Raw genomic sequence first — 27,842 nt, forward strand, 5'->3', positions numbered from 1 at the left:
CTTGATGGGCTTGGCAAACCCAATGCATTTCTTACTCTGATGTAGTTATAGTCACAATGCAATTTTTTTCCTCTGCAAACATGAAAAATATGTAAAGTTTTTCATGTTTAGTCCTGGTTTGATAACACACACCAAACAATTGTGCCTGACAAAACTTAATGAATCATGACAGCAAGCACTCATCTCTGTCCACTCCTTCAGGGTTCTTTTGAAACTCTCTCCTCAGTGGCCAATAGCTCTGTTAACTCTTCAGCAGGTATTGGGCTGAACTTGGCCTTTCTTGCTCTGCTTTTGGGGTTTATTTTGTTGGAAAATGTGTTAAGCTCAGCTTTGCCTCTCTAAGAGAAACACAAACTGTGCTTAGTGCTCACAGTGCTTACACCACAACATTGTCGTGTGGGTGCAGCTGCACCAACTGGGGACCGGCAGACCTTTTCAGAATGAGGCTTACCAGAGCTGTCTGCTTGGCTTGCAACTCCCTCCATTTTATTCTGCAGAGCCAGTAAAAAGCTTGTTGGACAAAAAGCCTGATCAGCTGCTGCTTGGTAAAGTGGCTTGTTGGGTGCTAGGGGTGGAAATGGCCTCTTGAGGAATGGATGTCAGCATCCCTCCAACTTGGTGCACTGGAAGGTGAAAAATCCCCCAGTTGTGCTTCATTATTTGAATGAGCTTCTGTAAGAGTTTTGTAACAGAAAAGTAGAAAGTAGGATTGGAAGGGACTTTCTAAGGGTCTTCTCAGATGTCCTGGCTCTTGAGACAGACACAGCTTTGCTCTTACTCCTTAGTGCAGTATGTGCTGCAGTAGCAATGAAATGTGTTCAGGATTTGATGATGATAGTCAAGGAGCAGCTGTTCGGCCAGGTACCTTCAAGATCTTGTGTATGAGACTCAGAATGTATTGGGCTGGAAGGGACCTACAGAGGTCATGTAGTCCAACCCCCCTGCTGTGAGCAGGGACATCCCCAGCTAGATCAGGTTGCTCAGAGCCCCACCAAGCCTGGCCTTGAATATCTTTAGGGATCTGGGCTCTGTCACCTCCCTGGGCAACCTGCTCCAGTGTTCTACCACCCACATAATAAAGGATTTCTTCCTAATGTCCAATATGAATCTACCCTCCTCTAGTTTCAAACCATTGCCCCTTGTCCTGCATGCACTTGTGAACAGTCCCTCCCCAGCTCTCCTGTAGCCCCTTTCAGGTACTAGAAGACTGCATTAAAGCCTCCCTGGAGCTTTCTCTGTGCTACACAACCCCAAATCTCTCAGGTCGGAGAGGCTCTCCAGCCCTCTGACCATCCTTTTGCAAGACAGAAAACGTTGTTGTTTTCCATTGCAATTTCCCATGTTTACCCTAACAAAAAGGCTTTTCTTTTGGATCTTGGGATGAGCCAGCTCCTCAGAGTTCAAGGTAGTATCCCAGCAAGGAAGTGCTGCAAACAACAGGCTATTGTTGCGCTTGGGCGTGCGTTGTCCTGTACCCTGGGCGTCTGTATCCTGCCACGCAGGCGCTCCGAGCTCTCTTGCAGCCTCTGGCTCTGGGCAGGCAGCCCTGGTTTCAAGGAAGCAGTCAAACACTAATGGCTGCTGTCACCAGCACTGGTCTCAGGGCAGCAGCAGCTCTGCTCTTGGAGGATTTTCTTAAAACATGGGTTTTAATAAGTTGGTAGCAGAGTAATAAAGTAGCTCTTTGGATCTTTGTGGAGAGTTTTCTGCACTGAGTAGGAAGAAGCAGACAGGACAGGGATCACACAGAAGGATCAAAGCAGCAAGAGCAAAGAGACTCGACCAACTCAGGCTGCTCAAAATAGATTGACTGCATTTCAGGCTGAGGTGCACCCAGAGTGGGCACTAGGACTCAATCTTTAGCAGGCTCCGGGCCTGTGAGTTTTAGGCATTGCCAGAACCCCAGTTCCCACCATCTGCAAAGCATTCTCCATGTGGTCATCGCTGCTCAGCGCCTCCATGTCCAGAAAGAGAGAGATCTCAGCCATGGCAGCAGTCATGGAGAGGGGAAGGTTATCTTTTGATGACCAGGCTCAATGGAGAACGTGAATTGCAGACTTGTAGGCATTGAGTGATTCATTTCAGCTACAAAAGAAATACACTCCTGAAACGTTTAATCAACATAACCACAGTAACTAGGATGTTCTGTGCATGTCTGTATGGAGACAGATGCTGTCATTCTGGCACCTCCAAAACCACCCAGTAAAGCAGTGAAACTGACCCCCATATATGTGGCTTTAGGTCCTCTTTCTAGTGTAACGATGCTGCAGGCAGATCCTGCACCTTTTTGACTGGAGAACTTTGGGATGCTGCTTCTGCTACCATTTCCTGTGAAGCCAGGGTTATGCCAGCTTTCTTCACTGACTTAACTCTTGTGCTGTTCACCTTCACAGCCCGGAAGTCCAAAAAGTTGGGGAAATTGAAAGGGATGCACGAGGAGCAGCCCCAGCAGCGGCAGCAGCCCCCGCCCCAGAGCCCCGAGGAGGGGACGACGTACATCGCGCCCGTCAGCGAGCCCTCCGTCAACACAGCACTTGTCCCCCACATGTCTGCTATCTCACCAGCACTTACTCCCTCTCCTGTTAAGATCCTTGAAAGCATTGAACCGGAGATCGTCTACGCAGGCTACGACAGCTCCAAGCCGGACACAGCAGAGTACCTGCTGTCCACCTTAAACCGCCTGGCCGGCAAGCAGATGATCCAGGTGGTGAAGTGGGCAAAGATACTTCCAGGTAGGACCACAGGCACTCGGTGAAGTTTCTCTTCACTGTTTCTCTCAGCTTAATGAGCTGTTTGCTTGACAAATTGTCTTTCCTCTGTGTTGAAAACCCTCATGGAGCGGGAGTGGGGGGAGAGGAAGATCTGAGAGAAGATCGTTGGGGGTTTTGATTCAAATGGTGTTTGTTTTGTGTGTCTGTGATCAATATTTTAAAAGCTTTCCTTTTGAATTCTAACCTCTTAAGGAGAAAGCCTCTTTTGTCACTGGGGTGAAAAATGGCAGCTTGATTTTTTTTGTGGCAGCATTGCCTCTCGTTCATTGACACCAGAAAAAGTGAATGAGCGATGTATTCGGTGCTGGTTTGGCCACCCCTTGCAGAGTGCACTGTAGCTCATGGGTATTTTCTGGTTTGATCTCTAGGATTTAGAAACTTGCCTCTCGAGGACCAAATTACTTTAATTCAGTATTCATGGATGTGTCTGTCATCATTTGCCTTGAGCTGGAGATCGTACAAACACACAAACAGCCAGTTCCTCTATTTTGCTCCAGACCTGATCTTCGATGAGTAAGTATTCATGATGGTCCTTCTCGCTGCAGGCTGGAAGGATTGCTGTGTCTTTATTTGGCTTTGAGGCGTACCTGTAGTCTAAGAAAATTCCAACTAATTCAGATTTTAAAAGCAAGGTGGTGTGGGATTTTTGGTGTGGTTTTCAGTGACCTCATTTTTGTTGGCAGAGCTTTAAACGCTGCCATCCGCTCCTCCTGCATGTGGATGTGTTCGCAGGCTGGGACCATCCTGCTGGCTTGGAGTGTGGCTGATACACCACCAAGATTTATGGGGGGGGGGGGAAAAACCCAACCCTTTTTTTGGTATCTACTGGAGCCTGGAAAAATGTCTGAATTCTAGGAAATGTGCCTGTTGAAATTGCCAGGTTTTTTCAGGCAGTCATGTAATGGTGCTTTTGTTAACAATATACAGCTGTTCAATGTGTTTTCTTGACAGCCTTAATTACCCTTCTTTGCAGCCATGAAAGAAGCCAAAATGTTTTTTTTCAGTAATGAAACATAACTTCTTTTATGATGCTTTCAGACAAAAAGAAGGATCAACCAAGGAACCATTCCTTCTGAGTATGTGTTCCTTCATATTTGAAGTTTGTGTTTTAGTGCTTTGCCTTTTGATGAGGGTAATTTAATTTGTCTTTCATTCGCTTCGTGTTTATTCCAAGGTGGTAAAGGCAAAACTTAGGCAAATACACAGGCAGTCAAACTGGGGTCACCTCATACACTTGTCCCAGAAGGCTGTGGGCGTTTCCTACAGGTAAAAATGGGATCTAATCAATGGGATATGGGTGGTCATGGAGAAGAGGGAGGGGAAAACAAAACAAAAAGGGGGAAACCACAGGGGAAAAAATGAACAAAACCCCCTCACTGCTCAACCTCCTGAAGCCTTCTCAAATGTTTTTCTTGGAGAAGATGTTTTGTTGCTGTCTGTCTTAATAGCTTCCTTTGATTTAGGAATTCCTAAATAATTAATGTGCATGAGACAGGTCCCAAAGTGGTGGAAGTATCAAAGGAAGATGGTTTGGAATTTCTTTGTTAGGTCTTTAAGAGGAGGAAGTGGGGATTCACTGAGCCTGGTTGAAAATGTGGCGTCAAACATTCTCCTTGCTGTCACTTGGGCGCTAGAGAATCATCACAGGAAAGCTTCTGTAGGTAAAGCTAAGTGAAAATGTGAACTTGGAAGAGTTTAGTTCTCATGGGGAAAGGCAGACTAGAAGCTCAAACAAAGCAGCAGCTTTCTTTTCTCTGAAGGGGGTCAAATTTTATTGGTCAGGGAAGTCAATCCCACTGGTAAATGAAAGTGTAGGTGCATTGCTAGCACTCCGGGTCCTGCAGCTGGAAGTGGCTTCCAGAGGCTGAGGTCTGTGGTGAGTTTTATGTTGCAAATCTAAAAGGTAGGTCCCTGCAGAATTACACTGAGGTCAAAGTTGGGCTCCAGTCAGGGGGAAGCAGTGCAGTGTCAGGGAGTACAAAATCAAACCATCCAAACGCAGCGAGGTAGGCAAGATAGTGACCTGCCCAGCTACTTATTTAGCACTGTGCTCACTGCAGAGCTACCAACGATAGCACAAGGCAGCTGTTTGTAAAGAGAAGAAAAACAAATTGCCAGGACCTGTGTTGAGCTGAGAGATCTGGGACAGGGGCTTTTGAAGTAGTTAATCAGGGCAAGGAATGCCCTTTGGAGATAAAAGGATAGCAGTTCAGTGTGCAGCCATGAATGGTGATGGACTCATCCCTGGAACAAGAAGTTTCTTCCTCTTTTCTCTCATGTTGATGGGAATGGTGGGAGACATTTGTTTCAGTGTTGCCACATTGCTGCTCAGGGTGGTAGTGGTGAGATTGCATTCAGAGTTTGAGTTTTGGGCTCCCTGCCTCAGGAACCTTAGAGGGTAGTGAGGGACTGGCTGGGACAGCAGGGGAGCTGGGCTTGTGTAGCCAGAAGATGACCATGCAGTGGGGATTTCATTGCAGCCTTCAGTAATTAAGTCTGGCCTTATTTACTGAAGCATTACCTTTATTCCTTTAACTTGAGGCCAAGGCTGATCTTGCCTTTATTACTTTGAGAGTGCCATGAACACAGGAATGTGGTGTGTAGTTATAACCCTTGTGGCACAGAAATGAAGGTCTGTCTTTATCAGCCTTCTCCAAGGTTCATTTGGTGCAGCTTTTTGAGTGTTTCACAGAATCAGAGGCTGGAAGGAGCCTTTGGCGATCATCTCATCCTGTCCAACCCCTCTTGGCTTTTTAGGACGTGTGTTAGTTGATGCAAAGTGCAAGGGAGATGCTTTAAAATGACTTTTCCTTCTGGTGTGGCTTTGGGAGAGTTTTGTTGCTGTTCTCACGTGGCCGAGGTTTTCTCGGTATTTCTTCGTATTGTGTCTGGAGCGGTCGTTTCCTGTCTCTGCAAGAAGTAACCGGGAAGGTCCCTGGCCAGTGGCGTGCACTTGGTGCCCCAGAGGGTTCAGCATTTTCTTCAATGAACAGTTAAGCAAGAGTGAAAGTAGAGGTTGGCATTAGCAGAGCTATGTTGCTTTGTTTTATGTGAAATGAGTTTTCCGTTTACTCTTAACTGTTGTGAATAAAAGGAAGTCGTAATGCTTCTGGAAGACCATGATGTATGATCTTGTTTTCTTTCTTGCTCTGAAGGCCCCTGAACAAGGGGACTCACCAAAAAAAGCCAAAAAAGGATCTCTGGCTTTCATAGCTGAGCAGTGTACCTCTCATTGTAGAAATGCAGCATAAAATGCCTCCCTACTAACCCATGGTTTGACTCCCCTAGGGAGGGCTGGAAATGCTTGCCTGCCTTCATCTGGTTGTGTAATGGACCCAGTGAAAGGGGATGGTGATCTGGATGGACCAGGCTGGGGAAGGAGTGTTTAGAAGGGCCTGTAGCAACAGGACGAGGGGCAGTGGTTTGAAACTAGAGCAGGGTAGATTTACATTAGCCATAAGGAGAAAGCTCCTCGCAGTGAGGGTAGTGACACTCTGGAACAGGGTGCCCAGAGAAGTGGTGGAGGGGACATGGTTTAGTGGCCATGGTGGTGTTAGGTTGGCAGCTGGACTCGATGATCTTAGAGGCCTTCTCCAACTGAAACAATTGTGTGATTCTCTAGGGGTTCAGTTTCAATCCACAGCAAATGCTGAAGAGGCCATCAGTGACTCTTGCATGTGTATTGACACTCTGAAGACGCTGCAGTAACGTCCTGGAGGCTGCCAGCTCACATCCAAGAAGCTGCACACCTCCAGAATGGAGGTGTTCTGTGAAATCATAGTTTGAGCCCTTTGGGTACGTGCTTGGAAGACTGTGTCCATAACCACATCTTGAAGTTCTAGTATCCTGTAATGTTTTTCCCTTGTGGCTCCTTCCTTTTGTGTATTGATCAGGCTGGATGAGCTGGAGGGATGATGCAGGATTATGTAGTGAGACTGCTGGGGTTGTGCTTCGTTTGTTGCCGGCAAGGAAGCCTTACCTTGAACAGATCCAGGGATTTGGGAGAGCAGAGAGATATTAATGGGAAAGATTTCCTTAAGACACAACAAAAGACTCTCCCTGATTCAAGACCTAAGCTCTGAGACATTTAGGTTTCTGTTGCAAAGTAACAGGAATCCCACAGGGGGGAGGGAAAAAAAGGCTGGTTTATTTAACTCAAGGGAGAGATAAAATTTCTCTTCAGATCTAACCAAAGACTTCAGCTGAAATGTTCCCATCTGATTCAACCTGAGGCAGCCATATGCATGGACAGTTGGAGTCCAGAGCATTAAATTGGTAAAGCTATACACAACTGAGAGCAGGGAGCTGAGCAGCGCTGCTTGGAATGGGCACAAGGACAAAGGCCAAGGATGGGGCAAAACTACAGTGGTCTTTGACAGTATCTTGTTTGCAGGGATTCTGTCTGAAGCTTTGCAGAATGCAGCCTTTGCTTCAGGGAACAATCTAAAATACAGCTCTTAAGACAGAATCCTGGAAGGTAGGGAAGTTAGTTTCAAATCCCCTTGGTCTCTTCTGTACTGTATGAATTAATAATTGAACTAATAGCTAAACCAACTCCTTCTCTGGCTGCATCCTTTGGCAGGAAGAGTCCCCAGCATTTCTGAAAACAGGCAGCCTGGCAATTCAGGTCCTGGAAGAAATCTGATGATCTGAGTCTGTCAGTAGCAGGAGTTTGTGTTTGCAGTGTAGAAGTCAGATGCCTGAATCCCAGAGGTAGGCAAGGGATGCTCCATCTTGCTCACGTTTCTGTGATGGGCTCAGGCAGTTCTGTCTCGCCAGCTAGTGGTGGCAGCTTCCCAGGTATCTGCTTCCACCCATACATTAAGTCAGGGCATTGGCTGGCAACCTTTCAGAGGCTCAGGAAGGAATAAAGAGCATTTATGAGTGCAGCACTGCCAACAGAAACCCAGCAGGAGCCAAGATGTGGTGCGACAGGGATCCTCACTCCCCCAACGTGGGAAACCAGTGGGAGCAGTGGGATATGGGCTGCTTTGGGGCCACAGCTTGTGCTCCCAGCACATATTCTTCTCCCTGCTGGAAGCCAGAAACTACATTCCTCCTGGTGAGCTGCCAGGCTTATACACTGCTTCCCCTAAGGAGCAGGGATGGTGGCTTTTCATCTCTCCATAGGGCAGAAACACCAGCTGATGGCATTGCTGACAAGTATTAAAAATCAAGCTGTGTGTCCTCTTTGGCATGCATGGGTTTCTGCTGGCAGAAAGAATCCAGAGGGTCAGCCTGGCGTGGGAGTTCTCCCACAGGTCTTGATTTTCCTTTTCATACAGTCATAGAATCATTTTCCATTGGAGAAGTCCTTTATGGTCATTGAGTCCAACCACACTGCCTCATCTTCAGCCAGCTGTCAATGTCTAATCTGGTGCCTTCCTCCAGCTTGAAACCTTTGCCCCTTGTCCTGCTACTCCATGCCTTTGTACAAAGTCCCTCTCCAGTTGTCCTGCAGCCCCTTTCAGATCCTGGAAAGCTGCTCTAAGTCTTCCCAGAACCTTCTCTTCACCAGGCTGAAAAATAGAGAATACATTTTTCAGACAAGAAAGCTGATGTAGAGCAGATGAAGTAGAGAGGTGTGGGAAACCAGCTTCAGTGCATGGGGATTTCTGGGAAGGTTCTGTGCTAATCTTGTCTTGGGATGTGGATGTGCAGAGGATTTTGCAACAGTGAGGAAAGTCAAAAATTAAGAACTCAGAATAGCTTGGGTTGTGTTTCAAGTCTGCATTGATTCGTTGTATTTGTTGGTAAATGGCATGTTCATTGTCTTGTCACTGTGTTCTGACACCCTGTCCTGATCAGACTGGTGGAAGCTGGGGCCTCCAGGAGCTGGTGTTGCGCAAGGATGTAGCTGCCTCTCTGCGCCCTTCGGTGCTGAAGCCTTTAAGTCTTCCTGGTACTCTGATTTCTATGGTAACAGCAGGAAATGTAGGGAAATAAGCTGAATATTTAAGAGCAGCAGATTCTTTTTTTTAACCTTATACCTCGGTGGGGGTGGTGATAGTGGTGCTGGTGGTTCCTTAGATGATCTGTGAGCAGTGATAAAGCCAGTAAGTAACTTCTTTCATTGTTGAGAGGATGACTTTTCTCCCCTTCCCACTTTGCAGGAGGATGGCTGTTAACCCTTTTGGGTCTCTTTTTGCAAGCTGTTAATCTTAGTGTCTAAATTTAGGTAGTTTTTGTAATCTCTTTCATCTGGCAGTCTCCAAATCCTTCATTTTTCATGAGTAGTGCTGCAGTGATTGTTGAGAAGAGTTGTCAGTGCTCATCCTGTGCTAATAAGTTGTCTGTGTGCTCCCTGATTCTGATGAAAGGTCATCAAGCACTCCTGGATGTTCCTCCCTGCACGACTTGGGGCTGCATGTATCCTTTTGAGGAGAGCTGCATTCATACAACTTACAGCAGCAGTGCAGAGTATCTTTGTCAGTAAGGGGTTTTTATAGAGATTGTTAATATTATTTACTTCCTCACAAAGTGCAGCTCGGTTCCCATCCAGAGAAGTATATGGAAGGATTTTGTTCCATACCCACCCTAAAACAGTGCAGGCACAGAAGGGGATTCTGAAGTAGCACTGTAGTACCTCAGCATGATGGATGTAATATGCCTCTTGTTTTCCTTTTTCTTTGCAAAGATGGTTGAGCAAAGCAAAAGGTTCAGTGAATTTCTAAAAGCTTTTGTAATGCCTTTTTAACTAAAACACTCCAGAAGTTTACAACTGTGGAACTGTAAAGGAAAACAGGGGATAAAGTGGTTCTAAGGAAGTAGGTAAGAAGATGCAAACTGTCAGAAGAAAGAGTCTAGCACAGTTAGTCATCCTTTAAACTGGGCAGTTGTAAAGGAGAAGATCAGGACAAGGGTAAAATGCTACTTCAGTGCCCATGGCAGCAGTCAGTGATTCAGGGACTTTCTGAAGAGGAGATTGTGCTTCAGTAACCCTTCTCTATCTTTCTTCTGTGAATTTGCCTAATTCCTTTTTGAATACATTCATAGCCTTGACATCTAAAACGTCCTGTGGCAGTCACTTCTGCAATTCCATTACACCTATTTGTTTGTTGGAGCTGTTTCTGAAGCAGAGAGCTGATAATTTAATGGAGTGCCACTTCATTCCTGTGTCTGCAGTAAGAGTGGGCACATCGCTTTGCGTCCCCTGGATGCCATTTGCAGCTCTCTATCAGGTCCCCTTGTTGCTCCTGGGAGCTGAAGAATCAGCTCATCAGTTTCATCTCCCCTCATATAGCAGTTGTTTGCAACTCCTGGCTGTCTTCATCTCCTCTCTCAGGGCTTTTGCCAGCCTGTGGTATTAATTTTGGGAGGAGACCAGCCTGACATGCTCTTCAGAGCACAGTGGATTTATGCAGCAGCACAATGATGATTTCTGTCTTGCTCTCCACTCCTCTTCTGTTACCCTTTGCTTTTTTCTGTTGTTGTTGACCAAGCATTTCCAAAAGACAGAAGACCCCAAACCTCTTCCAGCTTACACTTAGATCTCTTTGTGTGATGTTTGCTAATGTAGAGCCAGATACTTTGTGTGTCTGATGTGAGATGATGATACTGTCTGCACTGCCTTGCAGTTACTGATTTTCACCTTCCATTTTGCCAGCCAGCCGCACAGTTTTGCAAGATTTTTCAGCAGTTTTTCACAGGCAGCTCGTTATTTCATCATCTGGAGTCATCAGCAAGCTCTGTCACCTCCACAGGTCTGGGCTGGGTTTTTGTCAGATGATGTATGAGTGCAGTTTCCAGCCCAGGTGCCGGTGCAAGGCTGTGTGAGCCTTCCCTGGTAACCTCCATTACTCGTGAGAGGTGTCCATGTATTATTACCCTTGGTCTCCTATTTTTAAGCTGCTAATAATCCATGAAGAGCCCCTCCTCCTTATCCTTAAGCTGCCTCGAAGAGCTTTCAGGAGATCTTTTTAATAGCTTTAAAATCCAACTTTGCCATGATTGCATCCCCACATACCTCCTGATGCCGAGCAGAGCATGCCGGAGGTCCTAGACCAGTCATTACCGTGCTGGCACGCCGACAGACGGGATTGCAGCCCGCACCCGAGCTGCATGCCCCAGTTTCCTCTGTGTGGGAAACCAGGGCAGAGGAGAGGAGGAGGAGGAGAGGGTTAGTGTTTGCTTAGGTCTCACCCCATATGGCTGTGGGATGCAGCTAGACCTGGCATGTGCAGAGCATTTCCGTCGTGCAGACGTTGCCTGTTGGGAGCGCACCATCCTTGTGCTATCATCAGAGCGCGCTCTCAGCTCCCAGGGAGACATGGCCTCTCTTTGCCAGACCTCTGCTGACTTTCTTCCCATATAGCATATTTATTCATCTCTTAATGCTGCTGTGTCAATGGTTCTGCTGGATGCAGGCACAGGACTTGCTAGCCTCCATCTCTAGAGCGCTCCCTCCCCGCTCCCAGCCCCACTGTCAGAAACTGGTCACGTTCCTTGCTTTTATAAGGGCAATTGAAGCAATAAGCTGCACAGCACAGTTAGTCTGTTCAGCAGTTCCATATTTAAGTTACTTTACAGCTCATGGATGGATGCCATCTGGTCTTGGTGATTTATTACTCTTCATTTTACTGTATTTCTTTTTCCTTCTGAACCTCTTCTGCTCACACTTCAAACTAGTTCTCACATCTGCATACTGAGAAGGCAGACCTGGACAGAGCCCTCCTGGACACCTTTACAGAAAGCACTGATGCGGAGATTTGGGTTTCTCATCTGCTATGGCCTGACTCTTCTCAAAACCCTCTTTTTCATCTTGATCATCTGTTGGCCCAGTGGATCTTCTGTCAGGCTTGCAGCTTGTGATGTGTTTCAATGGGTTTGGCTGTTAGCTTTTGTGCCTTCATCATGGGCACTAGCCCAGTGACTCTACATTGGGCTTGGCAAGATGATGCTCTTAATATTGTGTCAGCATGACATCCACAAGCCTTTTGGGAGAGTATCTCGAGGTCCATGGCAGAAAGGGCTAGGATAAGGAGAGGTTTGTTCCTCTCAAAGCATCAGAATGTGGTGCTGCTTGAGTCTTCCTCCACATCACTGAGCTGTTTGGTGCCACCTCCAAATGCTGTTCACATGCACAGGGCTTCATTTCCTACTTCCACTCTAGAGTGAAATGCTAATCTTCCAGATGAAAGAAAAATTAGGGAGTAGTGTCTCTTGCCTGGTACATGAGAGGTATGAGAAGCAGCCATGCTTCACTTGCCTTCCAAGAAAATGCCAGGCTTTGCATAACAGCGTGAGCAAAGTCTTGTGTTCCGAGGCAGTGTTGGCACAAGAGGACAATACAGCAGCTGATGAACCACTGCAAGTGACAATGAGGCCTGGCACAATGGATGTGTAGAATGATGCCTAGTGGGCAGCTTTTCTGGCTGGTGATACCTTTCACTGATGAACCTTGAGAGCATTTATTGTCATGTGTACATTCTCATCACTTACTGTTGAATGTGGCATTTTGGTGAAGGAGGCCTAATGATGTCTCTTCTCATTTAGACTGGGATTTGGCTCTTCTGGAATGCAAATGCAAACCAAAAGAGAGTCTTTGGTGGCAGCATTTTGCTAACTGTATAATTAACTGTTAATTCTAGCAGATAACTTGGGTGTTTTTTCACTGTTGATGTGCTTTGGGATTTTAGGGTTACATAACTGGGTGATTATTAAGCCGGATTTTAACACAAGTTTGCTGTTACTGATGGGAAGCTGAAGCTCTCCTTTGGCAATCATTATCCATGAGCTGTTGTCAGTTCTTTTGTTGATGGGCATATAACAGGAGGATGCTTAGCTGAAACTTTAAAGCAAGTCTAAATTTCTTAGTTACCTGGGATTGTTCTCTCTAGGATCACCAGGAAGACTTTCTTGGGAGAAAAGCAATTTTCAGAACTAACTCCTTTAAGTTCAGCATAAAAAAATGCCAATTCCATATGTGTGGGTGGCTGAAGCCCACAAAATACCATACCAGCTGTGTCTGTAGAGAAGTTGTAATGTGGGATGACCTTCCTTGTCTGCTTGGCAGTGTTCTGTGCTGATGGTCCTCGGTCCAGTCCCTGCTTTGCCCTGGGTTTGGCAGCTTCTTCTACCAAGGTCGTTGCTGTGGTGTGGCTACTGCCAGCTGCACACCCCTCGGTCTGCAGCATCCCAGTCACCTGCAGAGCAGGTTGTGAAGTTAAATGATTTGCCTTAGAATCACAGAATTGTTTTGCTTGGAAAAGGTCATTGTGTCCAACCCTTCTCTAACTCTACCCAGGCAGGTGCTAAACCATGTCCCTCAGCACCACACCTCTGCCTCTGGTAGGGATGGGTTTGCACCCTGGGTCAGGGTTGATGGTGAAGGTTGTCAGTGAAGTACTCTCAGAGAGGCAATCTCTCTGGTTTGCATGCTGTGCTTTCTTGCAAGAAACAAATTTTTCCTGTTGCATGTCAGATTCCTGCAGGGACCACAGCAGCAGGAGGCATCCCTAGGACCCTTGAGCCAATTCCCTGCTGCAGGAGGATCTCACCATAAAACCTCCTTATTTTCAGACTAGAAGTTAATGCCAAGGCCTTGCTGCTATGTCAGATTAATAGGGCACAGGGTGGGTTTTTTCTTCCCACTTACTAGACTTTCTGTCAGCAGTGGCTGAAGTCTGCTAGGGCAGAAAGATTTAGGGGCAGGAGGAGGAACTGATGTGAGATTTGTTGGCAGATCTTGCAGCTTTGTTTTAAGGCACAACAGCTGGAACCTGGCTTTCTCTGTATGAAGGAGCATGAACATGGGCAGTAGCTGCATCAGGCAGCTCAGTAGCATCAGCCAGAATGGCCTGGGAGTGCAGGAGCTTGCTGAAAACCTGGACTGTCACTGGGAGCTGAGGCAGTGGCACTTCAGGGTCGCTTTGCTCTGCATTTTTTCCCTGGGCCTGGTACAAGGACAGTGTTTTCCAACAGCACAACTGAGCAGGCAGCCAGGGACTGTGATGTTTAGAAGATGTAGAGATGTGGTGCTGAGGGACATGGTTTAGCACCAGCCTTGGTAGAGTTGGAGAAGGGTTGGACTCAGTCTTAAAGGTCTTTTCCAACCGAAATGATTCCGTGTTGCAGCCTGGCTGAGCTCCCCCCTCTCTTGTGTAGGCAGCAGGGTGGTCATCTGAGGCCCTCACCTTTGTGCTGCCTCTAGGCTAACACTTCCCTGGATAAGCCACCTAATGCCCAGCCTGGTTTATCCGTGGTGCTTTAACCAAGTGCAGGGTAAGAGCTGGATTCTTTATCCCTTAGTGCTTAGGAAGAGCATCTGCTGCCTTCTCAGGAGGAGGAGGAGGTCACTGGTGGTGCTGAGGATGGGGTATTTATTTTTGCTGGCTTACTGACAAGGGAAAGGAAAAATGGGCACGACCCAAATTTCTCTCCAGTAGAAACTGATGACAAAACTGCCATTAATTTCAGCAGGATTGTGTGCCTGCAGTTGCCACTGATAGAAGGTAACAGGTTTTTTTTCCCCTCTTCCTTCCTGGAAGGAGATGGCTCTAAAGCTCTGAGAGTTGAAGGCGGTGTGTTGAAGAGGAGTTTGTTTTCCTCTCTTTCTGCTGTGGCTTGCAAAGTGAGCAGAGATGGGAAAGTGCTGAATAAGGGGGTGGGGGGGGGAAGGCTGAATGAAAAGTCATAATTGAATTTTGCTTGAATTCTGCATGTATTTTGGCTTGGATTTTGATCAGTGCAATAACTTAATGATGCTGCTCCGGTACTGCTGACTTGGGTTGCGTTTCTAATGGCTGCAAGATGGGGAAGCAGGTGTCTGAGCACAGCCCATTGAGCAAAAGGGTGTGTGGTGTTTCCAGTGCTGCTGCACACAAAGCCGGTGCCATCGCTGCCCCACAGGAGAAGGTTCAGGTTTGTGCTAGGCAGAGCTCAACGAGTTGAAAATGAAACAGGCTGAGGTGTTGGGCCAGGCCCACAGAGCTGAGCTGCATGCAGCCTGCCCATGGAAGGAAGGCAGGAGGTCAGGGATCAGCTTGGGAATAAGGGTGGCAGAGATGAGTGAGGTGAGGACACAGAGATTGTGTGGGGTTGAGGGGAGATCTCGGGTCAAGTGAGGAGAAAGAGAAGATGAACTCGGGGAGAGTACCAGGAAGTCTTTCAAGCAGGAGCACACTTGCTGTGATGCGTTGAGCAGGCTGAGGTCTCTTGGAGGGCTTCACCAGCAGAGGTACCCACCTCATCCTCCTGCAGGGAAGGAGGGAAAAGCAGCCGCAGCTCATTTGCAGTGAGCAGCTTGGTGACCAGGTAAAACCAGGTATGGGTGGCCAGAAGGCTCTGCAGGAGCAGCCAGCAGCAGCCGGGGGGCATGGGCTGGCTGCAGCCGCTCTGCCCGCCCCCGGTGCTGCGGGAAAGGTCAGGCGGGATGCGAGGCAGGCATTACAGTAAGCCTGTAAGGAGACACTCGGGGAACTTAAGATGGATTAACTGAAGGTGTAAAGTTTAAAGCGTATTATTGTGAAGGAGGATTAAGCTAAACGGAGCTAATGACACCACTTTTGAATGCGGATCTGCGCTGGGGATTCAGAGCTTTGGCTCCACGCCTTTTATTTCTTAAACGTGCTTACCTGCTGGAGTGTCCCCTGCAAGCCACATGCCCTTGCACGCCAGCTCCTCGCACCCTCCGTGGCCATGTCCACAAACGTGGATGCTGTGTCAGAGGCAGAACTGGGGTGGGTGGGTTGGTGCCTTTTGCCTTGCCTTTCTGTCCTTTTTCCATTCCTTTGTAATTATTTTTTTTCCCCTTCTGCCTTTTCTTTCTTCTTCTTTCCATCTTCCTTTTTTCTCTTCTTTGTCTTCCTTTCTTTGCCTCTTCTTTCTTATGACGGTGTTCAGGAGGAGAGTGGATGGGGTGCTTGGTTGCATGGTTTAGTTGATTAGGTGGGTTGGATTAGTTGATAGTTTGGACGTGATGATCTTGAAGGTCTCTTCCAACCTGGTCTGGTCTATTCTATTCTGTTTTCCTGAGGAAGGACCACACAGAAGGCCACTTTAATGTTTCCCCACGTTGGTGCTGACACTTGCAATGACTTGATAGTGTTTCTTCTAGATGAGACATTTGCTGAGGAGGAAATAACTCTGTTCACGTTGTGTTGAGGTGCTCTAGTTTCTGTGTATCCTATCTCTTAAGATATTTCTATATTAATTTCTCTTTCATTGTTGTTGTTGTTCTCACAGTGAATTGATTTTTCAGGAGGGAAACTGACTTGACATTACAGTTTTGCTGTATGTTAAGTAAGCTACTCAGTAGTTTCTGTTGAATTTTACCTCACTACAAACAGTGCCATCAGGTTTTCCTGGAAGGTAACAGGGATCAGTATTTTGTAAACAGATGAAAGGCTAAATACTTCAAAGATAGCAGGGGTACAAAATAACAAAACCAACCCAAAAATGCTGCCCTGATTTCTACCAAAGATGGTGTTCTTAGGCAGTCATATAACAGACAAATACAAAGGAAAAAGGCTAAAAATTAAAATGTCATAAAAACACAATTCAAAGTTAACGAAGAACAGGCTTTGAGTCAAGATACTTCCAGGTGAGCTGTCGCAGAATGTTTTGCTATTGCTGGTCAGACAAAAGCTCAAAAGTCTTAATTTTGTTTGCTGTGTGGTTTGTGGTATCAGATGAGAGGTCTGAGCTTCCTGTGTCCATGGGGGTCAAAGGCAGGCAGGGGTGCTGAGGCTGGAGAAACCTAGGTTGGTGTCCTGCAACAGTAACCATGTTCTGGGTTTGAGTGGTGCTAGTCTTGAGCAGTCTGAGATGGACCTTAAAATGTGGCTTTCAAAATGCAAGAGTATTCTGCCTTTCAACTCCCATATGTATCCTGCTGAGCCATCTGGGAGAGGTCAGTTAGGAGCCACCATTATCTGTGTCCTATCCCTGGATTGGGCAATTCTGGGAGGAGAGGGGAGCAGCAGCAGTGGGAGGGAGGTCACTCCTCTGGTGGAGGTCTGTTGTGGTCTTTTTTGCCCAGCTCAGAAGTTCCTGCAGCTGTTTCGTCTCTGGACAACAGCAACCTGTCATGCAGGAGAACTTTGGTCTGATACAGGATGATGCCCCCAAAGAAGGGTAGGCCAAGTCATGCAGTGGGCAGACATGAACAGCCCCCACTTTGGCACACTGTCGCCCTGCTAAGGGCACATCCAAACACCCAGAGAGATCCAGGTGCTGCTGTGCCAGGTTGGCCGCAAGCCTTGGACGGTGGCCACCAGCCTCGAGCAGGCACAGGACTGGAGCAGGAGCCCAGGCTCAGCAGCAGCTCCAGCAGTCAGGGCCCATTTGTGTGCATCTGACACCTCTGAATCCTGCACAGCCTTCTCTGTTTCCCCTGGTCCCAGCGCCTCGGGGTCACTCGGTGTGCGCTCACCGCACGTGACCAGCGCCGGGCGTGCAGGCGGCGCCTGCAAGTCCTCTGCAGGGCTGGTGTGCTCCTGCCTGCCTGCACCCAGCAGCAGAGGCTCCTCTTCTCCAGCAGAAGGCCAACTGGTATTTCAGTCGCTGCCCAAAGCATCCAGAGACTTATTTTCTTCTGTCTTTTCTTCCCTGCAGTCCCTGCTGCGCCATCAAAATAAACAAACGGTGGCATTACTACTACTATGGCACTGAAAAAATAAAAGAGGCTGGAAGTTCTTGGTCTCAAGAAGAGGGTGGAGCAGGGGAAAAGTGCAGAGCCCATATAACAATGGGGAGTCCACTTTATTAGTATTGAGGAGGAAAATAAAATCTGCTCTGGCAGTAGTGAAATAAAACTGCAGGAAGATGACGTCAGCCTTTGTTTGCACACAGTATGATCCTTCTCTCTCACCAGCCAATTTGTATATTTGAAAAGGCAGTTGCTTGGTTAAAATAATTAGCTGAACTTCAGCCAATTCCCTGATTATGTGGGGGAAAAAATGTTAGAAGAAAGATAGAGAATTGTTGTTCAGCAAGTAAAAAACAGCAGCAGCAGAAAGTGGTTGGCCACCACGCAGCGACAGCACCTTGTCTGTATACCCACAGGGAGATCACAATCTCAAAGGGAAGCAGTGGTCTGGGACAGTGGCTTTGGAAATGCAGCAAAGTCCTAACTAATTCTGCAGGATAGCTTGGCCTGGACTTGCCTCAGAGAAGAGAGAGAGGCTCTGAAGCTGAATATATCAAAATATTCTTTCTTTCTTTCTTCAACTCTAACTGCATGCAAGTCCTGTGTCATTATCTTACAGCTGAAGAGACAAAATCCCAGCTGATGTGAGAGGGTCTCCTTCTGCACACTCCTTTATTTCTGACTGTCTCAGATTGTGGTGGATGAAAAGCTGGACATGAGGCAGCAATGTGTACTTGCAGCCCAGAAGGCAGCCCTGTCCTGGGCTGCATCCCCAGCAGCGTGGGCAGCAGGTGGAGGGAGGGGATTCACCCCCCGCTACTTTACTCTGCTGAAACTTCACCTGCAATGTCGGGGCCAGCTCTGGAGCCCCCAGCACAAGAAGGACATGGAACTGTTAGAGCAGGTCCAAACCAAGCCACAAAACTGATCCAGTGGCTGTAGCACCTCTGCTGTGAGGAGAGGTTGAGCAAGTTGGGGTTGTTCAGCCTGGAGGAGGCTCCAGAGAGACCTTATTGTGGCCTTTCAGTTCTTCAAGGGGCACTAGAAGAGAGATGGGGACAATCTGTTTACCAGGGCCTGATGTGACAGGACAAGGGGTGATGGTTTTGACTAAAAGAGGGAGACTGAGACTAGATGGAAGGGAGAAATCTACACTGAGGGTGGTGAGACACTGTCCCAGGTTGCCCAGCGAGGTGGGAGATGCCTCAGCCCTGGGGCCATTCCATGTCAGTCTGGACAGGGCTCTGTGCAACCTGATTTAGTTGGAGATGTCCCTGCTCATTGCAGAGATACTGGACTAGAGGAGCTGTAAAGGTCCCTTCCAAGCCATTGTGTGACTCTGCTAATGACACATGATTGAGCAGGTGAAGCATTGCCTGGTAGGAAATGTTTCTGCCAGTTTCTTATGCACTGGCAATGTTGCCATTAAGGGACAGTTAAGGGACACTGTTTCTGCTCCTTCCAGGAGGGTGGATGTTAATGGCCTGTTGGACAGTGGCCTCAGCCATCCATTGTGGATGTGCAGGAGTTGAGCAAGGTCATGCCCAGCTCCTCCAAAGTTCACAGTGGGTTTTCCTGCCAGCCTGGGAGCACGAGGAACAGGCAGCCCTGTGGGCTGGCAGGTCTCCAGCTTCACAGTCCCCAGCTCCCTTACCTAACCTGACCTTTGCAGCTGCCATGTCTCAGACTGACCTCTGCATGATCAGTGGCTGGCCTGCAGGGGCCAGCTGGCTTGCCTCACGTGTGAGCTGCCCCGTGCTGAGCCCTGGGCTTTGTTGTTTCTCGCCGCAGGGAGCGGATGCGCCAGTCTGCCATGTTCGAGCTGTGCCAGGGCATGCACCAGATCAGCCTGCAGTTCGTTCGCTTGCAGCTCAGCTTCGAGGAGTACACCATCATGAAAGTCCTGCTGCTCCTCAGCACAGGTAGGTTAAACTCCTGGCTGTGTGGGGATGCTGGGGAATATTCCAGCTCACAAAGAGGTAACCAAGGTGACAAAAGGGCCACAAACTGCTTCCAGCAGGGCCACAGGAATCGGTCTGGGTTTATGCCTTAGGGTCTATGAGGACATCTTACTCTCCATTGGCACTGGAAGTGTCTTTGCAGTTTGACTGTGTCGTGTCCATTGAATGGACAGGAGTGGCTGGACAAGGGCCTTGCCCCCACCCCTCTCTGTATGGGAACCACTCGAGTCAGATGTGCCAAGAAAGTGCCACAGCTGTGGGGACTGGGAAGGAATTCCCACTCAACACTTAAACCTACCAGTCTGGGTGACTCAGTGCCACCTTCAAGCTCAAGAAAGGTCATTGCCTGTACTGCAGAAGGACTGGTTTTCCAAAGCCCAGTGAGTGCAGAGTGGTGAGCAAGGCCTCCCCCAGGGCTCTCAACAGTTAATGAATGATGCTGCTTGTGTTACCTTCTCTAGAGTGTCCCACTCTGAGTTTTGTGAGGATACAGCGTCCCATCCTGGTGTTTGTTACAGCACCATGTGGTCATTAGGAGATCTTCTGATCTTGTCTTGCTAAAAGTCCTGAGAGAACATCTGGATCTGCCACTTTTTAATCAAGCCTGAAGGGGGAGAATCTTTAGAAAACCAGCCTAGAGCTGTTTCTAAAACATAGCAAAAGTTCTTGAAGCCAGGTGCTTATGCTTCTACCCTCTTGAGAGTGTTAACTAACAACATGAGGTACTGCTAGAATCTGTTGGGCAAGATCAGCCTGGCCAGTGAGCTTCAGCTGGCTCAGTACCACCATCTTTAGAAAGATTGTGTGGGGAGAATCAGGGTGTGTGTTAGAGAGGAGAGCAAAATGGAAATGAAGCCAGTGATTGAAGGCAGAAGGTGTTGTGTGAAGGCAGCAAACCTGGGTCTGAATGACTGCACCTTGGTACAAGCTCCTGATGGAAAACATCAGGTTTGCTGCCCTTTGGGATTTCTTACTCAGCCATGTTATGGGCAGTGTCCAAGTTACTCTGAAACCTTCATGATGACCACATCAAGGGAGTTTCACTCCACTTACATGTGGAAGAAACCACACATTACAACTCAATTGTTTTCTTGCTTTACACAGACCATAGATTTTGGGAGCTTGCCAAAAGCATTGCTGCATTTAATAAGTAAAATCAGAAACACTGGGCAAGGCTCCAGAATTTCATGTTTTGCTTGAGCTCTCTTTATTTGTGGCCTTTCTGTCTTTCTTAATAATCTAGCTGGGGTGATGGTATAATAATTTTCAGGCAGAACAGTAAGATATATAGTAGTAGGCAGAGTGGCTCTCCCAGCCTCTAAGAACTGTAAGCCCTTGCATTGTGTGTAAGGGCCACAGTGTGGCCTGGTGGCTTTACTCAGCTTGATTGATGCCTCTGTGTTCATTCAGCTTGAACTGAATTTGTACATCTGTTCCATAGAGCTGCTTCTGTCTGTCAGCTGACTGAGAGACTTGGCATCCAGAAGTGAGGAATGAAATGTGATGTTTATACAATAGATGGTGTTTACTGAATGGTAGGCAGGTTAATGTGTTGCCTCCTAGGCTTTTTCTAAAGATTCCTCCTTGTGCCCCCTTCCAGCACCTGATGGTTGCAAGTCCTTGCTGCTCACGTGGTGGCAGAGCTCCTCCTTGTTTCCCACTGCTAGCTTGCTCTGCTAGATGTTGGTGACAGCAGATAACCAGTGCCTTTTAATTAAAGCTTCTACTCTGGAGCTGTTTGGGCACTTGTTAGGTGCTTAGCATGTGGTTGCAGTGGGGTAGAAGGCAGTTCACAGGATTTTAGGGACCAGGCCAATTTCTGACAAGGTATTAAGTTAAATTGGGAACTCACCTTTTCTCTTTCCTTTTTTAACAAGTAGCTTCCCATTTAGCTGACTCTGATGTAGCCTTTTGGCTTCCACAGAAAACAAACTCATTCCTGTGCAGTGTAGTCTTTTCCCTCTGTGGGCTAGTGCTAAGAGATGCAGAGTAAAAGAGCACTGGGGGGTTAAGCCTGGGCGTGAAAACACCAGAAGGTTTTGTGTGATGTTGTCAGCAACCTCTTTGGGCTTTTCCTAGAGGTCTGGTCCTGTAAGCCCTTCCTGCTTGGGGCAGAACGTGCTGCAGTGCAGAGTAGCTTCAGTCTGTAACCGGAGCGTGCATTTGCTGTGGTAATTGGCCTCGCTGGTGTCAGTCACAGTAAAAACCATCAGAGAGTTCTACTTTGAGCCCATTTGTGAAAGGATCCCTGTGGCAGATGGGAACTTTGCTAGGACACTAGCAATGCTTGCCAACTGTATGTGGTGGTCAGGATGCCTCTCTGGAAGAGAGTCTTCTGTTGGATGCAGAATAATGGCTGTTTGTTCTAGGTGTGGTGCAGATGCTTACTAACACTCAAAGATGATGGCATGAAGTCATGTCACTTGGCCTAGCGTTTCTGCACACAGCAGCTGTAACTCTGTACCTTCCTCTGCTCTGCCAAGGGTGGGAAATCATTCCAGGATGATAAATCACATCTCCAACTTGTACATAAATTCCTTGATCCATCTGCCTTTTTGTGTGTGTGGTTGGGTTGTATTAAAACCAGCTTCAGCATGAGGTTGGCATGTGTCCTGTTGCTGAGATGTTACCTTGCCCTCTGCCACAGCTTCTGCAATCACAGGTCTGGAGAGGATGCTTGAATCCCTTGAAAATCTGTGTGATGGTGCTGATTCCTTACCAATGTCTGTAAAAATGCTGGACCTTGCCTGAAGGTTTAATTCTTATATCCCTGAACTGGTGTAACTTTGAAAGTATGCACATCAAAGGAGTAAGCAACACAGTTAATACTAATGTAAGGCTGTCTTTTCAATGACAGTTCCCAAGGATGGTCTCAAAAGCCAAGCTGCATTCGAAGAAATGAGGGCAAATTACATTAAAGAACTAAAGAAGATGGTAACTAAATGTCCAAGTAACTCTGGGCAAAGCTGGCAGAGATTCTACCAACTGACTAAGCTTCTTGACTCCATGCATGATGTAAGTATTAACTCCCCAGGGAGTGCAGACAAGTTAAGCAAAACTCTCTCCACCAAGGTAAACCAGCAGTCTTTAATTGTGTTAACTAACAGGGAGGAAAAGGGAGACAGTCTTTGTAAAGGAACAGCTGAGAGGAGCTGATGGCTGAATTTTAGGACAACTGCCAAGGAAAGGAAGAAAATACAAGTCATTGAGGGCTGGGTCCTACTGCCTTCTCTTATGTTATATGACAGTGTGTTCCTCCAGTGACTTGCTTAAGGCCACCAGAGCTGTTAGTGGGGTCAGAGGCTCCTCAGCAGAGGTGGTGTTAGCTGTGAGCCTGCATTATTCACCATGCAGACCATCCCACAGGTCCCTTCTCGCTGCTGGACCAGTGTCACGTGTCCACTGTGCCTGACCTCCTAATAAAGGTTGGATTCATTTAGTGGTCTTTTACAGCTGGGATCATAATAACCATGACTTTAAAAGATGTGTTAAGACTTTGGAGCCATCTTGGGTGTTTCATTTGAGCTTTTCAAGTGTAAGACTGACTACATTGTTAGGTCATTTCTATGTTTTACAGGGGTCAGGTGTGAGATGGGATGTATGACAGGGGGAACTAAATGTTTGGTCCCAGAACACCCAGGTTGTTGGTGCCTCAAACCAGAGGGACTCTGAAGGCTTGTGGTAATAGTGCATGGGTACTAGCTCATGATTTCTGAAGGGGGTATCTGTAATGCTGAGCTGTTGAGTTGGGGGCAAGCCAGTTCTGGCTACTAACGTGGTAAGTGCAGAGAATTCTCTTTCCAGATGCCTTGGAGCTGCAGGGGTGCATCTCCATGCTCTGTACCAGCCTGGAGTCCCCACAGCGGGTACCAGCAACCCAGCTGTAATGGTCTCCTCAAGCTGAGGGGTTTTCCCCAGTGCCCCCTGAGAGTGCCCTGGGCACCAGGCCCTTGCCTGGGGCCAGTAGAGCTGGTGCCCATCTGCTCTGAAGCAGCAGCATGGTGCAGCAAGTGGCAGGAGACTTGTGGGGCCAGTGAGAGCAACCTTTAGTCATGTCTGGGTACAGGAGAGGGGTCCCCTGGACAGAGGTTGAAGCCCAGCAGCACTTGCTGATCACCTCCCAGTGAGACCTGGAAAAGTGCAGCAAAGGAATAGTGTTCTACACCCTCCTGGGTGGGCAGGGAAGGAACTTTGCTGCATGCAGAACCTACAGCGCTTGTTCCCAGAGCCTGCACAGCAATGTGCTGCTTTGTACTCAGCGTCGATGTTTGTAGAGACAGTAACAGCACAATGCACTTCAGGTCAGCTCTGCATAAGGGCCTGGGGTCTGTTTACAGGATGTACACATGGAATTCTTTTTCAAATACTGTTCTGTTGTTCATTAAAACATTGCAAACCTTAGTGGGAGGCAGGGAGAGTATTATTAGTACTGCAGCAACAGCTCCTTCTTCAGGGATCGCATTTCGCTCGCTCCCTGCCAGCAGGGGAAGTTGTAGTGTTTCAAGTGGAAAGCAAGGGGATGGGTGATGAACTCATTTGCAAGACACTCACATCTGAACCTCGGGGCAGCAGAACACCCCCTGCTCCCCTCCAGCCAGGCAGTGTCTGTGCTGCCCCGTGTCAGCTTACAGTGAGGGGTGACAGGCTTGGGCTCCCCGGCAGCCCTGCCCTGGCCTGCAGACATTTTCCAAAGCACGGCTCTGGGAGCTGAGCTGAGCTGAGGAAGCAGACTGCTCTCAGGGTGGGTTCAATTTTTAATTAAGCTATTTTTACTTTTCTGTTTTAATGGAGCACTTTGTTACAAAGGACTTCTAAGAGCAAGTCCTCTTGTCAGCACTCTGGCTTCGCCAGGCGCTTGTCCGCACAGCAGCACCACCGTTCAGGGATGACCGCAGACATCACAGAACCACGCAGGTTGGAAAAGCCCCTCGGGATCACCAAGCCCAACCATTCTCCCTACTCCACAAGGGTCACCCCTGAACCATATCCCCAGGCACCACATCCAAACCACCTTTGAACGCATCCAGGGTTGGTGACTCCACCACCTCCCTGGGCAGCTGTTCCAGTGCCTGTTCCACTCTTTCCTACTGTCCAGTCCAAACCTACCCAGGACGGTGGGGCCTGTCCAGCAATGGCACTTGGTTTATTTAGGTGCTGTTTTCTCTCTTTAGATTTTTATTTTCATTTTTTATTTCTTTGCTCTGTTGGAATCCACCAGAATGGATTTGGAGTGGTGGTAATACTGAGGAGAAGTGAGGATTGCTCTGCTTCCCCCCCTGCCTGCCACTGCAGCGTTTCTCCCTCCTGTCACAGCAAATGCCTGTTTTCCCTCCAGTTCCTTAGTATAGGATGAACACTTTTTCAGCTGTCACCTTGGTATTTTTAACTTACTCCATTATAATTTTAGAGGCTCAGAATCTATCTGGTGCTGAGCTGACTGGAGCTGAAGGCCCATGTTTACATGCTGCTGTAGCCACAGCACCAGCACAGGGACTGGTGCAGGGCTGGTGCTTATGCAGCCCTCCTGCTGCTCCCAGCTTTCCAGCAGAGCAGCATCTTGCTGTTCATGGAGTTCACTGCACCTGAGTGTAGTGACAAACAATGAAACCCCCACTGCTCCTTTGCACCTTCACACTTGCTTTCATCAGCCTGGTTTTTCAGTAGTCTTTCTGAGGGCTATGTGAAATGGTGCACATGGGAATATTAAATTACACTCTTGTTTGCATTATGTAGGATGAAGAAGGGGAAAAAATAATCCAAACAAGGCAGCTTTACATTGCTCTGTGTGCTAAATCATTCATCCACTCAGAGAACTTGTGTGCAGGTAGAATAGTGCCAAGGTGAGGGGAAAAAAGACATTTTGGAGAAGAAAAGATAGGCTGCGTGCAGCATTTCATGAAGCAGCGTTGTGTGGAGAGCCATTGCATAGCCCAGGCTCCCTCCCTCCTCTGGCCTTGTGTCCGTGGCTGGCTGTGGGCATTTCAGGGAGAGATGCATGCACAGCACCTGGATGCAGGTGAGCAGCATTGTGTGGTCAGCCAGAGGCATGCAGGAACGTGCTGTGCTGCACAGGGTATCACAGGCTCCGCTTGGATGCTCCTCAGCATCCAAGTGGGCTTTGGCAGGCAGGGCTGTGTCTCGCCTGGGGAGCCCGAGCCCTGTTTCCTGCAGGGAGTGCAGTGTATGGTTAGGTGGTCTGCAGAAGAACAGCTGGATTTGGTTTTGGTCTGTCTGCTGCTAACCAGACTCAGGTGTTGCCAGCACCTTTGGGTGCGTTTTCTTCTGCTACTGAGCTGCCAAAGTTGTGTCCCACGGCTGGTGAGCTGTTCAGAGCTCTGTGTTGAAGCCCCAAAGCAGGCATTTGCTGTTTACTCAGGGGACAGATTAGAGAAGAGCAGATTTAGATTGGAGGTCACAGTAGTCCCAGTCTCACCCAGAGGTCTTTGCTGCCTGGCCTTGGCTGCTTCCTACCTTAGCTGGGCAGCAGGCTCCTGGCTCCTGCAGAGTTTGAAACAGGCAGGTTTTGAAAGGAAGAAGCAAAACCACCACTGCTCAGCTGCTGGGCAGCAGCTTGTCCTCACAGGGAGCCTGGCTCAGTGCACGTGGTCAGCTAGGCTGCACAGTTGTGTGTGTAGAACTGTGAGGTTGCCTCCTCCCAGCACACCCCCAAGCTGCTGGAAACAGGCAGACTCCTGCAAGGGACAGAGAAAGTTTGCTGGAGTGTGGTTTCTGTGTGAGAGGGTTCTGACAGGGATAGCTGGAGCTAAGAATAGGCAGAAATGACTCAGCATTGTGTTGTTACCCTGCTGCTGGCTTAATTGCTGTATCAGTAGGCTTCATCACAAAGATGCTCCTGATAGAGAGATGACTGTGGGCTTTCCAAGCACACTGGGAGACTGGGGAAGACTTTGGAAGTCTGAGAACTCGCTGAGTGCAGAAATTGCAGCCCTGCAAGCCGGGAAGCCCTGCCCGTCCCTGGCAGGCCAAGGGCAGGGCCAGATTGCCAAACTCAAATCAATTCTTCTTGCTGCAGCACTCCTGCCAGTGCTCACAGGTCACTGTAACTGTATTCTCTTCAGACACTTCATTAAGGGATTCATCTTTTTAATTATGAAGAATGGTATGGGTCAAAAAGTCCACTCTGTGGAACCCCCACCCTAATACCAGAACATGATGAGTGATGAATGAGTCTCTTTCCTGGAGGTGCTTCGTGCAGCACACAAATGCAAAGACTGAAGAAGTAAAAATCTCATGTAGCCTTGAAAATGTTGAAAGTGATGGGAGAAAGCTCCATAATTCAGGTCTGAAGTGGTGAAGGGTTGTAGCTGACAGCTGATCCCCTGGCAGAGCTGCCCTGCTTCACAGCAGTCTGGGTGGCAGGGAGGTGATAATTCTGACCTGTGAGTCTGCATCCCCACAGCCCAGCTCAGATTGCATTTATTTAGTGAGGTTTGCCTGCCTGGAGAGGCTGCAGTCTCCATCCTGGGAAGTACCCAGGACCCAGCTGGGCAAAGCCTGGCACTGCCTGGCAGAACAGGCGGTACCTGAGCTCCCATCCTGCGTCACTGTCCCAGTTTCTCTGTGTGCAGAGGGAGGCTTGCAATGCCACCAGAAGTACCAAGCCATGCTTAGTGCCAGCTCCAAAGGGAACTAACAACTGCCTACTAAGATGGTGCAAATGATGTCCTGGTTGTACTCAAAGGAAATGGCAACGAGGTTAGTGAAGGGTCTGGAGGACAGGTCTGGTGAGGAGCAGCTGAGGGGACTGGGGGTGTCTGGAGAAAAGGAGGCTGAAGGAAGAGCTCCTTGCTCTCTACAGCTCCCTAAAAGGAGTTTTGCCTTTCTTGATGATATCTAAGGTCCCTTCCAAGCCTAACCACTCCATGACTGCATTTTTTCAAAGCCAAACCAATTGCTTTTCATTCCCAGTAATGAAACTCCCCATTTAGGGAATATTACTGCTCTGCAACTCCTTGGAAGGAGGTTGGAGCCAGGTGGGAGTTGGTCTCTTCTCCCTAGTAACAAGGACAAGAGAAAATGGCCTTAAGTTACAGCAGGGGAACTTTAAGTTGTACAGGAAAAGAAACTTCTCCGTTGAAAGGGTTCTCAAAGGCTGGCACAGGCTGCCCAAGGAGGTGGCTGGCTCCCCTTCCCTGGAGGTGTTGCCAAGAGGCAGAGATGTGGTGCTGAGGGCCATGGTTTAGCCCCAGCCTTGGCAGAGTTAGAGAAGGGTTGGACTTGTTTTTAAAAGTCTTTCCCAGCTGAAACAGATAATTCTGTGAAATGGGAATTATTTTATTCCTGGCCTGTCTACACTCTGCTAAGCTGTGCTTCAGTAGCTGAAATAATTGGAGGCTGTAGAAGGGAATCAATCTTAGTCACTGTTGCAGCGCTTGTGAGCAGGGCGCTGCTTCCCTTCACACGGCTGAGCGAGCGCTGCCTTGCACGCCGCGTGCTGGAGGAGGTGTCAGCATTGTCACAAACAGAGGGTAGCAGCAGCCAGGTAAAGTCAGGAGGAGT

General features: G+C 48.2%; 1 protein-coding gene across 2 annotated transcripts in view; it reads left to right on the plus strand.

Annotated features, from left to right (window-relative positions):
* The window catches only part of NR3C2 (nuclear receptor subfamily 3 group C member 2), a 189,627-nt gene that overhangs the window by 159,224 nt on the left and 2,561 nt on the right, over positions 1-27,842 (plus strand). For both annotated transcript variants that reach the window (XM_054172632.1, XM_009897018.2), the window contains 4 exons: positions 2,394-2,732; positions 3,140-3,284; positions 19,153-19,283; positions 22,180-22,337. In XM_054172632.1, coding sequence (XP_054028607.1) covers positions 2,394-2,732; positions 3,140-3,284; positions 19,153-19,283; positions 22,180-22,337 — 773 coding nt within the window. The remainder of the gene's footprint in view (positions 1-2,393; positions 2,733-3,139; positions 3,285-19,152; positions 19,284-22,179; positions 22,338-27,842) is intronic.

This window comes from Dryobates pubescens, chromosome 24 (genome assembly GCF_014839835.1).
Source record: "Dryobates pubescens isolate bDryPub1 chromosome 24, bDryPub1.pri, whole genome shotgun sequence".
NCBI classification, from domain to species: Eukaryota; Metazoa; Chordata; class Aves; order Piciformes; family Picidae; genus Dryobates; species Dryobates pubescens.